General features: G+C 36.2%; 1 protein-coding gene across 3 annotated transcripts in view; it reads left to right on the top strand.

Moving 5' to 3' along the window:
• The window catches only part of NSUN3 (NOP2/Sun RNA methyltransferase 3), a 60195-nt gene that overhangs the window by 26223 nt on the left and 18121 nt on the right, over positions 1 to 15851 (top strand). For 2 of the 3 annotated variants that reach the window (XM_058731675.1, XM_058731673.1), the window contains exons 4-5: positions 401 to 555; positions 1281 to 1402. In XM_058731675.1, coding sequence (XP_058587658.1) covers positions 401 to 555; positions 1281 to 1402 — 277 coding nt within the window. Of the gene's footprint in view, positions 1 to 400; positions 556 to 1280; positions 1403 to 4835; positions 5004 to 15851 lie in introns of all 3 variants that reach the window. The other variant, XR_009262225.1, reaches the window with a different exon arrangement.

Below are 15851 nucleotides of genomic sequence, written 5' to 3'. Positions count from 1 at the left end.
CTCCTCTGTCTGTCTGTCTGTCTCTCTCTCTCAAAAGTAAACAAAACAAAACAAAAAAAAAGGAAAAGAAAGATCATACACCAAATATATCATTTGCTCTTTAGAGCTTTAGGGGAGAACTGTGTTTGAGGTATTGGTTGCATAGCATATCTTTAGGAATCCATAATTAAATTTGAATGAGTGTGTGGTCAGAGCTGATGGGCTGTGTAAGGCATGACTATTATAAATTTGTGTGTGTGTGTGTGTGTTGCTATTTTTTAAACATAATCATAATATTTATCTCTGCACCCTATTTCTGCATGATTATGATGAATTTCTTTCTGAAATTTATTTGGTCAAAAGTGGAAATTTAACAGTTCCATTGCATTCAGTTTAAAACTTTTTAATCCTTTATATTTAGGTTATCTTCACTGTAATGAACATGATAGTCTGAGATTGAGGTGGCTGAGGCAGACGTTAGAATCATTCATCCCGCAGCCTTTGGTAAATGTAATTAAAGTGTCTGAATTGGATGGCAGAGAAATGGGAGATGCCCAGCCTGAAATGTTTGACAAGGTACTGTTATTACATTGTGACAAACTGATGGACTCCCAGTGATACTCACGCTGTTATGCTGCTTTGTTGTTGTTGTTTTCCATCTGCTTCCAGACATAGCCTGATACAATTTCTCAGTACTCTGGGAAATTTTGATAAACTGAACAAGGAAGCAGTTTTTATTTGGTGGTCAGCATGGTTCAAAGGAAGCGGTAACATTGGGATTGGGGATTATTGAATGTTTTTCATTTCCAAGTGCCTCAAAGATAGGAAAAGATCAGATGTTATTTGGGTCAGTGTACAAACATGTGCACTGTATTGCTTTAATTTGGTAATATTTCATATCAGCGTATGACAGTTGAAGAAAAAGAGAACATTTCAATAAACCAAAATTGAAATATTAGTTCTTAAGAGTAAATGCTGAGAATTCAGAAATATAGTTATGTCTGTTTAAAATGAGTAACTTCTGTAAAAATTTTTGCTGTAGTTGTCAAGAGTATGAAATGTGATTATATGTTAGTAGACTTTTAGTTCTCCTGTTACCTCCCCCCCCCCCCCCCCCCCCAGAAAAACAAACCCTGGAAGTGTAAAGTATTACTGTGAAGAAAGGTCATGAAGAATTTAGCATGATATATTTTTGGCTTTAAAAGAAATGACTTTATTTATTAGCTATTTTTTTTTTATCACATTTTACATAGCTTCTCCATGTACTACGTATTTGCATCATATATCCTTTTTTTCTCTAGGTGTTAGTTGATGCTCCGTGTTCAAATGATCGAAATTGGTTGTTCTCTTCTGATTCTCAGAAGGCAGCCTGGAGGATAAGCCAAAGGAGCAATTTGCCTGTTCTGCAGATAGAACTCTTAAGGTGAGGGCTATTAATACAAAAGTTTATTCCAGCTTTTAATGTAATTTAAATAGGCATGACAAATCATGACACAGAGAAGTCCCCAAATGGAGGGTTTCCTGTGTAGGTGTTGGTAATTATTCCTCCAAAGGCTGTATCCAGAAAATTCTTAACCTTTTTCCTTTCAGCTCTCCTGCTCTAAGGACTCACTACTCCTATCCACTCAATGAAATTTGGTATTGCTGTGTATTGTCATTTAAAATTGTTTGCATATCTGGGCCGTCTCAGATCTAGGGTTTGGCACCCTATTCTTTCTTCAGGACCTGAACAGCACCCCATAATAGTAGCTTTGGACCAGGTTGTATTTTGTTGGTAATGGACACATTGTTCTGGATGAGTCAGCCTCCTAGGAAGTTGTAGTTTATTGTTAGCACTTATCTACCCTTTAAGAGTTTTCTAGAAGCATGCGACCACCAAGAGATACCTGGCTTTCCTCTAAAAAGAGACACTGTGGGACATACTGTCCTGGTTTTAAAAGAGATTTCTACTTATACTCCACTCTCAAGCAATTCCTGTTGTTTAATGCTGAACAAAAATTCTCTGAAATATTTAAAATATGGTTAAATGATGCATTATCACCTATTATCTCTTACATGTGGAATGAGAATGATTAACATTTTGTATGCACTGCTGACAATGTGGTTTGCTTCCAACTTCTGATTGATACACAACAATGAATACATGCCATTATCTAAGTATTACAGTCAACTAATATGTAGTCTTGTTCTTGTACTGGATTAAGTATCAGCTCATTATGGCTATTCTGGTTAGTACCCATTAGAGGGTTCTTGTAGACGTTACTCATCTGGCATTTAAACTGTTCATATGATTCCAGTGTCAGCCTTTCATCTACTAAACCCTAAGATATTTTGAGAATTTTATATCATTTTTCCCCTTCTACCTCTTGGGTTATTAGCTTTGGCATGTTGATCTGGCTTCTTGGTTAATTATTCCAGCTACTCTGGGCCTTGCTATTATTATAACTTATGCCTTGTAATAGACAATAAGTGTTATGATGGCTTGTTACCATTGTGACCTCTAATTTTTTTTAAAGTGTGATTAAGCAACCAGGCTTCCTGAGAATATCATTGTTCTTTCTCTCATGAAAAAGCCTCCCTATACTTCTTTTTCTTCCTGTTCATTATTAAGCTTTTTGTGTTTTATATTCCGTCAATTGCTTTTCCTCCCATTTTGTCTCAATTCATGGTAATCTATTTTCTTTTCCCTTTATTCTTCCAAATATATGCTTGTTAAAAATACTAAAGATCCATTAAATGGATAAATAGATATTTTTCAATTTTAATTTTACTTGATCTCTTGATAGCATTTAAAATATATATTTTAGGGGCGCCTGGGTGGCGCAGTCGGTTGAGCGTCCGACTTCAGCCAGGTCACGATCTCGCGGTCCGTGAGTTCGAGCCCCGCGTCAGGCTCTGGGCTGATGGCTCAGAGCCTGGAGCCTGTTTCCGATTCTGTGTCTCCCTCTCTCTCTGCCCCTCCCCCGTTCATGCTCTGTCTCTCTCTGTCCCAAAAATAAAAATAAAAAACGTTGAAAAAAAATTAAAAAAAAAAAAATAAATAAAATATATATTTTATTATACAACTATTAAATGCAAACATTTTCATTGTAAACAAACTCAGATAATAAAAATGAAGCAAAAAGCCCCCTTGGATGTAGACCCAGCCAAATACCAGCTTTGTTCACTGAGTTAATTGTTGGACTTAAGTTTGGGGCACACTCTTCCAAACTTGTTCTATAGCTCATTTTACAATTACATGTTCATAGAGAAATACATTAAAAAATAACTGCTATCGTTGTGTATATATTGATCTGAAACTTGCTTTTTTGTACTTAATTTTTCTTAGGTTTTTCTTCCTTGTAGATTTACTTTGTTCTTTCCAACTTTTGTGAAATATTAAATAGCGTCAGTCTATCCTATGCTATTTAATCTTCTAATTTTGGATGTTTACATTATTCCTTTTTTTTTTTCTTTTTACTTTTTAAAAATGTTTATTTTTGAGAGTGAGAGAGAGAGAGACAGACAGAGGGTGAGCAGGGGACGGGCAGAGAGAGAGAGACACACACACACAGAATCTGAAGCAGGCTCCAGGCTCCAAGCTGTCAGCACAGCCTCATGCGAGATCATTATGTTATATATAACATCATATAGCATTACAGTCATCATCATGAAGGTCCTGCATTTATATAAACCTCACATAGGCACCTTCTTATGCCTTAACAACGAAGGCTCTTCCTTAGTGGCCCCTCCCCTCCCCCATTGTCTTAGTCTCCAAAAGGAGTGGCTTTAGCGCTACATCATTTTAGTAGCATATCGAACAGGTGCAAAACTGACCTCTCAATCACTACAGGTGTAGATTTTCATGTAATCACATGGGGAGCACCATCATACCAGCTGTCTCGTATTCTTTTCCTTGAACAGCTACTCTGCACTTCCTGTCCCTGATGCTTGGTCTGTGTGAGAGTTTTCAGAGCCACTTAGACTAGTTGAAACTTTGGGTCCCTTTGCTGTATGATTATGATGATACCGGGGAAAGCGCGGGATGCCCAAGCTCTAGGCACAGAAAGCAGTTCTAGTTCCCTGACATCTACAAGTCTGGGAGTTAAAAAGATAAAGGAAAAAATGATAACTCTAGCCACAATTTCTCTTGTATCACCTGCCCCTGACTCCAGAAAATGAAATATGTGTGTGTGTGTGTGTACACACATATATAGTAATTTTCTCATAGCTCTATCACCATACCACATATAAAGAAGTTTCCTACTTTCTTTGAAATCTTTTTCACCTAGTTATTGCCTTACCTCCCTTTAACAAAAGGTAATCCTTTTATTCCACAATAAGAAATAAAAGGCTTCAACTGCAAACATATGCAAGAGAGTAAATATATTGATGTGTGAATTTTAGTCAAAAGTATAAAGGATTGATAGTAGATCCTTATTTACATTTGCAAAGAGCAATTAGAAGGCAAGCAAGCAAATATTGCCTGGCCTGATATTGTGGACAGAAGATGGCACTCAGGAGGGAGAAAACAAGAGGATAATTGAGAGGCAAATAAGGAAAACTTTTTGTACTGTTTTTTTGAAGACTAGACTTGTATTTGCATTTGTCAGCTGACAGGTTATGGTACACAAAGATACTTTATGTTCTCTATGGCTGTATATTCATTTACGTTACCAGAAATCATTCATATTTATATTAAATAGGCCATCTACACACTGTTACAGTTGTAGCTTTTGAAAACACAATACTCTGTAGCCAAATATTAATCTTACATGTTTTTATGAATGTGATACCTAAATTAAAATTGGTACTTTTTAAAAGTTTATTTATTTATTTATTTATTTATTTATTTATTTATTTATTTATTTCAAAAGAGACAGAGAGAATGAGCAGGGGAGGGGCAGAGAAAGAGGGAGAGATCCCAAGCCGGCTCTGCACTGTCAGCGTGGAGCGGGAAGCGGGGCTTGAACTCACGAACCACCACGAGATCATGATCTGAGCTGAAACCAAGAGCCGGATGCTTAACCTACTGAGCAACGCAGGTGTCCCTAAAATTGATATTTTTTTAATAGAAGTTTCTTGATTTACACTTTTTTAAAAGACTAATATTAGTAGATATGTCTTTTTTAAAAAATTCTTTTAAAGATTATGCATATAATCATGAAAACAGTGATCAAACCTGATTTTTCTTTTTAGCATGAAAAGCTTATTAGAGGGCATAATGATGACAGGAGGTAGATACCAGAGCATATGGCTTCATTGTACACTTATTGAGGACCCTTTGATTTATCCATACAGAAATGGAAAAATTAGACTCTTCTATTTAATTTACAATACAGGAAGATAAAACTGTATACAACTCTCTTACACATCTGTCCCCAAACCATTTTCAGAAGATGAGAATGTAGGACAATGATATAAGGAATAATTGAACATAAGACATTTTTATTAATTGAATACCATTTGAAAGTGTATCTTTATTATCATTTCTCAAAATAATTTCTGAGAGCAGTCATTTCTGTTACAAACTGTGTACATACATAATCAGGTTCTCTTGCCTCATTTTTATTTAAATGTATTAGGATAAACAGAGTGAGAAAATATGCTGAAAATGATATACATGTTGTCTCTAGAAAGTGCCATGGTGTTTGTGCAAGAGAAGTTTACATGATTTTTAGGTGGGAAAGCATGAACTGAAGAGTATGATTTATAACAAAAATATTGGTATGTTATTGCAGTAATGTATCATGTCATCTATTTACCCAGAGAAAATCAATCACATTTAAAATACTGACCCCTTCTGGTTCTCTTTTCTCACTACTTGACAAGTAAAATCCAATTTGTGAACTCATTGAAAAAGGAAGCTTAGATCATTCGGTAACATTTTGAAAATTTGTATAAATCATCCAGATAACTATCCTTAAAAAGTGGTACTCTGACAGCAAGAATTGTGTTTTAAAAGAAACATTAAAAAAATAAAAATCACCAACAATTCCTCTGTCATGCTCTTGAGCTGAGATAAGGGATACCTGGTGACTGTGAAGCCTGAGTCTTCATCATTCATCAACACAGTGACTAAAACGTTGATATATTCATGTTGGAAAAATAATCTTTGGACATACAGGTCTATTAGAATGGAAGATTTCCACCAGTGTTTCAGTTATGTATATATTTTCTTCTTAAAGGTCAACTAATTCAGATAGCTTTGCATACTATCATGATATGCTTAGTCATATGTTTGGAATCCAGAAAACACAAGCAAACCCTTAATACCCCTACGGCTACTATTGCTACTGCTGATACTTCTCTTACTCCCCTACCTCCTCCTTTTTCTTCTTTTTCTCAAGTTAGATGGCAGGAGTCAGAGATTCTCAGATTAAAAATCTGTTATTTGTTTGAGGCACCTGGGTGGCTCAGTCAGTTGAACGTCCGACTTTGGCTCAGGTCATGATCTCACGGTTCATGGGTTTGAGTGCCGTGCGTTGGGCTCTGCGCTGATAGCTCAGAGCCTGGAGTCTGCTTTGGATTCTGTGTCTCTCTCTCTCTGCCCCTCCCCTGCTCACACTCTGTCTCTTCCTTTTTCAATAATAAACATTAAAAAAATTTTTTTAAATCTGTAATTTGCACAAAGTACACACTTCTTTTTATTAAGATTGTACAGATCAAAATATTCCACATTAAATACAATTGTAAAAGGTTGAAGAGACATCCAAAGTTTGTAGCTATTGTATTTTCAACACTAAAAATGTCTCAAGTATAGATTGACAATATGAAATACAATCTTGAGTGTTATGCTAAGTGAAATAAGTCATACAGAGAAAGACAGATACCATATGTTTTCACTCTTATGTGGATCCTGAGAAACTTAACAGAAGACCATGGGGGAGGGGAAGGGAAAAACAAGTTAGAGAGGGAGGGAGCCAAATCATAAGAGACTCTTAAAAACTGAGAATGAACTGAGGGTTGATGGGGGAGGGGGGTGGGAGGGAGGGGAAAGTGGGTGTTGGGCATTGAGGAGGACACCTGTTGGGATGAGCACTTGGTGTTGTATGGAACATGATAAATTTCATATTAAAAAAAAAGAAATACAGTCTTGAAAATAAGATTTTATCAGCATTTATTAATTTATCCAACATTTATTAAGTACTTTATATCAGAACTTTGCTAGGCATTGCAGATACTAAAATATATATGAAATGCTCCTTGTTCTCAAGGTCCTCAGGGCAATTGTTTTAAAATGCGGCAAGAATGTGGTAGTAGAATAGAGTACAAAGGGAACAAGAGGAGGGACACCCAACTTTGGTCATGTTAAGGATGGAGTATGGGTGTAACAAAGCAAATTTTACAAAGTAAGCAACAGATAAATATTTAAACTGAAGAGGTTTATTCTAATAACCTTTCCTAACATGGAAGTAGTATAGTCTCATAAAACATTTGAAATATACAAAGAAATATAAAGCAGAAAATAAGCCACCCATTGAAACTTACACCGACTTAACTTCTTTGACTGCATATAGTATTTATAATAGAAATCAGAATAGAATTCAGTATCTTTGTCTATTTAATTTATTATGATCATGTTAATTATTATTTTTAAGAATTTGAGAGAGCAAGCATGTGCGTGTGCACAGGAGGGGCAGAGAGAGAGAGACAGAGAGAGAATCCCAAGCAGGCTCCATGCCATAAGCACAGAACCTGATGCCGGGCTGGATCTCATGAACTGTGCGATCATAACCTGAGCCAAAACCAGGAGTCAGATGCTCAACCGACTGAGCCACCCAAGTGCCCCATGAACATGTTAATTAGTAAATAGTCTTTGAAAATATACTTTTGAGATGACTGCATATTAAATCCCTCATCCATTCATTCATTCATTCAGGTAGTTAGGAGTATCAAAGACTTTCTTATGATAGGATATCATAAATGCAAGAAATAGGTATAGGTACAAAACATACTAGTGGAGGGGCGCCTGGGTGGTTCAGTTGGTAAAGCGTCCGGCTCAGGTCATGATCCTGTGGTTCGTGGGTTTCAGCCCCATGTAGGGCTCTGTGCTGACAGAATAGAGCCTGCAGCCCACTTTGAGTTCTCTCTCTCTCTCTCTCTCTCTCTCTCTCTCTCTCTCTCTCTCTCTCTCTCTCAAAAACAAGTAAACGTTAAAAAAGAAATCCTAGTGGAGATTAAAACATCAGCCTTTTCAGTGATCCAGGAAGAGCTTGATAACTCTCTGGGAAAGAAGTTAGCATCTGGGCTGTGATCCATTTCTCTTGATTTCTATGGAGGCACTCCCATGGAAAGAAAGAAGGCAGGTGACCCAGTTAAACATGTTGATAACTGACCTCCTTGGTGAATAGACTAATGAATTTTGCTGTCAGGAGAACTCCTACTTATGTCATTTTTTGAGCAGAATATCCCTGATTAGGATTGTGGTAAACACAGCCTAGAATCTGTAGATTTGTGAGGCACAGCTTTCTGGAGAACGTCATTCAAGCTTTTCAACTCCTTAAGATATATTAGAAATATGACATCTCCCCATTGTGTGAACTTACCTGTGAACTTTGCTTAGAGAACTCATCTCTTATCTGAGCTAGAAAACATTCTGAGCTAGAAGCTCTGTTTGAGCTATTCTGAGCTATAAGCAAGACTGAGGTAGCCACTTTGGATGTCCCTGCTTCTTTTGTGCTCTTTGATTACTTGTGTACTTGAAATTATTAATATATCTTGATAGTAGGTAGGTTCATGAGAATCTGATTTGACAATCCAGTCCTTTGTATTAGCTCACCCTAAACCCCAACCCGGTGCCTCTGATGAAACCTCTTATTCCAGTCCCACATCTAACTCTTAGAATTCATTCAACTAATCAGCAAACACTTAAAAAGTAAAACCCCTTCCCCTTTATATCCTGTGCATTGAAACATGATTAAAAAGATGAAAGTGTAGGACTTGTGCAAGAGGTTAGTCAGGTCCAAGAGAACAAGAAAGTTTGTGATGTTCCATGAATAGTGATTTTTCCATTTTGGCTCCATCACTAGTAAAAATAATAACAGTGGATAACCATTCATTGACTACATTAGCTACTTCTCCTTGTTTGCAGAGGCTCAAGTAAGTAGGTGGAGAGTCTTGCATTGTTTACTCCAACAAAATGCCTACCCCTGCCTTGTAGGTGGAGGAGGAAGAATCTCCTCTGTCTTCATAGAAACATGTGGCAAGGATGGTGACAGTTCTCCCCTAACCATATATTCTTTCTAGAAGTATTTATTGAGTTCCTTTTATGTTCTGGGCACCAGTGGTAAAACAGGGCAGATTCAAATTTTGTTTGAATTGGCTGCTATTATTTTGTAGGTAATTAACCATCCATTAGTTCTGATTTTGGAGTTTCATGTCTTCTACCAACATCCCTGTAACTGGCATGCTACCTGTGTAACTTGCAAGAAGGATGAACATCAGTCCCTTCACAATTTTGTGGCACAAATATCTCCTCCCATATTGTGGCATGGCGGCTCACCCTTTCACTCTTCTTGGTGTTTTGGTTCTTTTATTTTTGTTTTACAAGAAGAGTTTATTGCTTTTTGTATATAATTTATTACATCTATGTCTTCTTTTAGGATTAATGCTTTTTTGTGTGCCCTATTTTAAGAAGTGTTTTCCAAACCTCAGATAATTTCTTGTGTTATTTTCTGGAAGCTTTATTTTTTAACTTTTACACTTAGGTCTATAATCCACCTCAGCTGATTTTTGCTTAGTAGTGGGAGGTAGGAATCTTATTTTCTTTTCTTCCGTCTTTTCCTTCTCCATTCTTCATTTTTTTTTTTTTAACTTTGTGCATGGATACTTAATTGTCCCAACAGCACTTATTGAAAAGTCTGTCCATTTGCCAGGAGTCTGTAGTGCTACTTCTTTTGTAAATCAGATGTCCACATTAACATCAGTCTGATTTCTGTTCTATTCAATTGCTTTATTTATAGACCCAACAGCTAATGCTACACTGACTTAATTACCATGGCATTAATATCATAATATGTAGACACAGATATTCCCTTGTTATTTCATTCTGTTTTGTTAAGAGTATCCTGACCATTTTCAGTTCTTTGCATCTTTATATACATTTTAGAATCAGCTTTTCAAGTTTCATGAAAAACTTGTAGGGATTTTGATTGGAATTACATTAAGTCTACCAATTCAGACAGTTTTGACATTTTCCTGCTATTTCACGATATTGAGAAATTTATTAAGTCTAAAAATTTATAGATTCTTTTGGATTTTCAACAAAAACCCTCATGATTCTATAATATGTAGAAATATATATAGGTGATTTTTTTTCTGGATTCTGTGTGATATTTTGCTTAGGATTTTTTCCATGTGTGTTAATAAGTGAAACTGGCCTATAATTTTTCATTTTTGAAATATTCTTAGAGTTTAGAATTAAGGTTATAGTAGCTTCATAAAATGAATTGAAGAGTAGGTTCTCATTTATATTCTCTGGAACAGTTTATGGCAAGTTGCAAGTATTTTTTCCCCCTGAATATTTGATAGAAATTGCCGTGGAAGCCATGATGGGCCTGGAATTCTGTGGGAAAATTTTTGACCATTGATTTAGTTTCTTTAAAGGTTACAGGACTCTTAAGTTTTCTCTCTCTCTTTTTTTTAATCAGTTTTATGAGAGTTTGTTGTTAAGTAATTTTCCATTTTATCCAAGTCAACAAACTTACTGACATAAAATTGTATACAGTATCTCCTTATTATCTTCTTAGTGTCTTCAGGATTTAAAATGTTCTCTTTTATTTTTGTTAATCAGTCTTGCCTGAGGTTTGTCAAGTTTTATGTCTTTTCAGGATCTAGTATTTAAATTTGTTCATCTTTTTTTTTTTTTTTTTTTTTTTTTTTTAATATTTGTGAGAGAGAGAGCACACAGGTGAGTGGGGAGGGACACAGAGAGAGGGAGACAGAGAATCTGAAGCAGGCTCTGTGCTGTCAGTGCACAGCCTGACTACCTGACATGGGGCTTCAACCCATGAACCTGTGAAATTATGACCTGAGCCAAAGGCAGACGCTCAACCAACTGAACCACCCAGGCACCCCTGTTGATCTTTTTTTACTGTGAGTTTGTTTCCAGTTTCCAAACATATGGGTATTTTTTGGCTATCTTATTATTTTTTAATTTTTATTGTGATCAGAGAACATATGCTATATCAGCCTGTTGTTTTCCTCTAAACAATTATTTACAATAGTGGCTTTTAACCTTTGCTCTATAAAGACATAGGGATTCTGTAGCACTGTTGTAGGAGCCATCTTGAGGGGAGGGAGAGGGATGACTTATACTAACTAGATCCAACTAGAGGTGTATCTTCATCTGGTTAAACTTGTAGGTTGTCATTTGAAGAAAGTTTCTTTTTACTAAAGAAAAAAAAAAGTTTGAAAAAACTTTAAAAGACCACTTAAATCTGTAAGAAGCAATCTGTCTTCATTTATAAGCATGTTTGCCATGGGCCAAAATTTAGTCAATTCTGGTGGTTTTCTTCAAAGCTTTTCATTAGTTCTTTTTCTTTGTATGAGTGAAGAGACAATATTTGGTAGTAGATTAAAGACCCTACATAAAAGTTAGGCAGACCTAATGTGGTCTGTTGTCACTCTTCCTAACTTAAACAACACAAAACTGGCTTCCTTTATATTCAGTCTCAGCAGAGAGCTTTTCAAACTTAACCAACCCTCCTGTGCTCATCTTAATGAGGTAATTAACAATTGAGAAAATATACTAAAGATCTCCAAGTAGAAATGTATAAGAAATGTATTAAAACTTGTTTATAATTTATTTCAGGAGTATCTAGCATCTTTTATCACACCACTCTACCACATATAAAAATACTATATAAAAAATATTCATTCTTCAAGGTAAAAAGTTCTGCCAGTGGAGAGGAGATAATTATCAGCATTATTTTTGTTTCTTAGGTTGATAAAGGAATAGCTGCTGGGTATGGCATCTCTGAAAATAGCAAGCTTGGTCATGTTTCTCTATCTTGAATTTGCAGAACTTCTTTGATAATAAACAGTTTGATATCTAGAAATTTGATTACTTACTGTGAGCATAGTGAAGGGTACCCTCAAGGCTTGTAAAATAATACTTTTAAAACTGATGATAGCACTAGGTAACTATCAACCCAGAAATATCTGTGTTTTAGATGCTTAAAGTACCTGAAACTTAATTTTGAATCTGCATTTATTTGATAGATTGTACATGAGCTTCAACTTTTCACCTTAATGTTTTCTTTGGTCATAGTACATAATAGTGGTATTTGCTTTCTTAGACTGCTATTTGCCAGCAGAAATAGTAAACTGATACAAACAGTGGAAATGATGAGAAACAGGCCATGGAAAAATGAAAGAAATAAGGAACAAAAATAGAAAAATTCTAAAGGAATACGAGAAGCCAACAATGTAACATGGGAAAAAAATATGGGATAATAAGGAAAAATAAATGAAATGGAAATATCCTGAAATACTCAGAGGAAAAAAATGATACAAAAAATAGAGGAATTAAACTTTTAGGATTGTGGGGGGGACAGAAAAGGAACAACTTAAACATAAAAGCTTTGTGAGCTCCTAACAGTTGGCTAAAGTTGTGGTTTTATTATTTGTTAAATTACCTTGTAGTAATTAAAATATTTAGTATATCAAATTAGGCTAATAATTTTTTTAAGACTAGATTTACTTTCTTCCTTTTAAATCCAATTGTCTGCCCCCCACACTAACTTTCTCTGTTAAATTTCCCTTATGTGTCCAGAAAGACAGCGTCAGGGATAACCTTCATTTTTAAGTATGTCTTAATGGTATTTTTGGTGTCTAAAAGGGTTCTGGTATTAATTCCAATGTGGTAGTTGCGGGGGGGGGGACGTTCTCACCCACACCACTAAGGAATTCTCTGTGATATCAGCTAGGTGTCCTACAGTTTAACTCAGTCTGACACTCTCTACCTGCGGTGTCACATCCCACAGGTTCAGTCCCACAAGGCTGCCCCCACCCACATTTCAGATGCCACTTACAGGTCCAGGTTTGTCACCCTGCTTTTAAACAATGGGCTATAAATCACAGGTTCCCATGATCCCCTTGTTGGTTCCGTTTGCTAGAGCAGCTTATGGAACTCAGAGAATACCAATTCTATTAAAGAAGACAGAATTAGTAGATACTGGTAATATTAGAGATATCTTCTAAAGATAGAAGATAGATATTGGTAATATTTTATTACCAATTCTATTAAAGAAAATGATAAAGGATACAGATGGACATCCAGATGGAAGAGATGCAGAATGTAAGGTATATGGGAAAGAGCAAGAGCTTCCATGCACTCTCTGCGCATGTCGTTCTCACCCAGCTTCTCTACATGTTCACCAACCCAGAAGCTCTCTGACCTAAACTGCTGGGTTTTTATGGAGTCTTTATTATGTAGGCATGGTTGTTGATTAAATTGTTGGCCATTGGCAGTTGTTAAATCTTCAGCTCATCATCCTTCCCTAGGGATTCGAGGGTGAGGCTGAAAGTTCCAATCCCTTGGTCATATGACTGGTTTCCCTGGAAACCAGCAGCCTTCTTTAGCTGAGGTCCAAAGTCATCTCATTAGTGTAACAAAAGAAACCTTTGTTACAATCACTCTTAGGAAATTTCAAGGTTTTAGGAGCTCTGTGTCAGAAAAAGGAATGAAGACCAAGATCACAAGATCTTATTATATATTATATATCTCAAGATCACAATACCACATATCTCAGTTTTAAAGTAGTGGCCATGGTTTTCCCTATGGAAAGTCAAGTTCATTTACTAAAATTTACCAAACTATCCCATTCAATCAGAATTGAGACCACAATTGTTATGTAGCAACCTTCCTTAATAGATTATTTTACTTTTTTTAGGAGTTTATCTACCCCTGTTAGCAAGGGAAAAAACCTTCCATTTTTATAAATATCTCATTTTTATAAATTACCTGTTGGCAAAAGCTTTATTATTTTTTTTCCAAATAAAGCCTCTGGCCTCTAACATTTCCATCTGTTCTACAACATGAGAGTTGTAGTTTGCTTGAGCTGTTTGTTCCCTATTCAGAATTTTTGAGTATTAGTTGCAATGAAGCGTATTTCTTTTGTTTTACACTGAAAAGTTCTCTGCCTGACCTATCTCTTAATTGAGGTGGCATTCATTCATTCATTCATTTATTTAATGAATATATTTTGAGGACATACTTTCCACTTGTGCTATACATGAAAAAAGCAACAATGCATATCATATAAACCCTGTTTTCAAGGAGCTGAAAACTTCTTGCTTGGGAAAAATAGAAGAGGAAGGAATTTCATGGGAAGTCAGTGGAAGTTTCGGAGATTATGTGAACTTTGAAATAGGTCTAGAAGGATGAATAAAAGTTTGATCGAAAGGAAACTGGAAAATAATTATGTAAGCATTAGAATTTACTAAACACCTAGAAAGATGAGGCAAAGAATGAATTTTAACTCCTTTACTGACTTGATAGTTACTTACACAATACTGTCTCATTCTACAGAGAACAAGGTATTCCTGACTGACTGTTAGTTAGGGTTTGGTCAGAGAAGAATCTCTGTAAGTGAAGTAAGGGATCTTCTAGGAATTAGATCTTACTGAATCCATAGAAGCTGGTTAAACAGTCTGTAGAAGTTGTGTATAATTGTGCCTCTACTTCTGGTGTGGAACCTGAAGTTAACCAGGGCTAGTAACCAGCACACAAAGCGGGGCGGGGGGGGAGTACAAAGACACACTAGAACCCAGAAGGACAGAGTAGCCACGTTTTTCTAGCACCAGAACCTTCATAGGTCTCTTATCACCTCTAATCATCTGTTTATAATGATATGGGTGATCTGCAGACTAGCACGTGCATTTCATTATGGAACTGCACAGGAACATGGTCTAGAATTCAGGGAAGCTGTAGGAAGAACCCATAATTGCTGGAGGAGCTACCCCCTACCCCACCTACAAGTTGAGCCAGTGGATCTGTAACATGTGCATACACGAGGCTGTATGTGCGTTCAAGGAATTTTGACAGTTACATAGACATGTGTAACCCACAACCTTATCAAGATATAGAATATTTCCATCACCCAGAAAGATCCCTGGTGCTTCTTCAGAATCCATTTGCTCCACTCACCAAAGGCAAACGTTGTTCTGACATCTCTTACTGTAGATTAGCTTTGCCTGTTCTCAAACTATATAAAATGTAATCAAACAGCATGTATTCTTTATTATCTGGAATTTTTCTCTCAGCATGTTTTTGATATTTATTCATGTTGTGTATATCAGAAGTATGTTCCATTTTATTGGATGAGGTGTGAAAGAAACATCTTTGTTTTTGGACTAAATCCCACTGTCTGAATAAGAACATTTGCTCAGAAGTGCTAGAGCGAGGCTTGAGGCCACTGTCTTATCTCTGCAAGAGCTGCCTCTTCAGGAATACCTTTTGATCACTGCTTTACTTTGGGGCATGGAATCTGTCGACTCTTTCAACCCTAGCAAGGCCCAAATTATCGAATTTCTTTGTTGATTTAGATTATAACCCATGGGCACCTTGGTTGCCCTTGGTCCTTAGGAGAGCTGTATTCCTTCCAGCTTAGGAGAGCTGTATTCCTTCCAGCGCTCCTTCCAAATTACTGCGATCTTTTCAGAGCTTTCTTTCATTAACCTAGAGTAACATTTTGAGATTTTGTTCTAGTCACCCTAGAGTTCTATAAGCTTTGTTTAGCATATGGTCTGTCTTCCAAGATATGATAAACAATGATTTTATTAAATGTTTTTCTATGGCATAATAAGGGTTACTGGCTGTATTATTCTGGGTTCTCCAGAGAAACATAGGATGTGTGTATATATACAGAAAGAAGGAGTTTTTTTTA

This window comes from Neofelis nebulosa, chromosome 5 (assembly GCF_028018385.1).
Source record: "Neofelis nebulosa isolate mNeoNeb1 chromosome 5, mNeoNeb1.pri, whole genome shotgun sequence".
Taxonomy (NCBI): Eukaryota; Metazoa; Chordata; class Mammalia; order Carnivora; family Felidae; genus Neofelis; species Neofelis nebulosa.
Note: the sequence above shows the minus strand (reverse complement) of the source record. Positions and strands in the feature narration are given on the sequence as shown.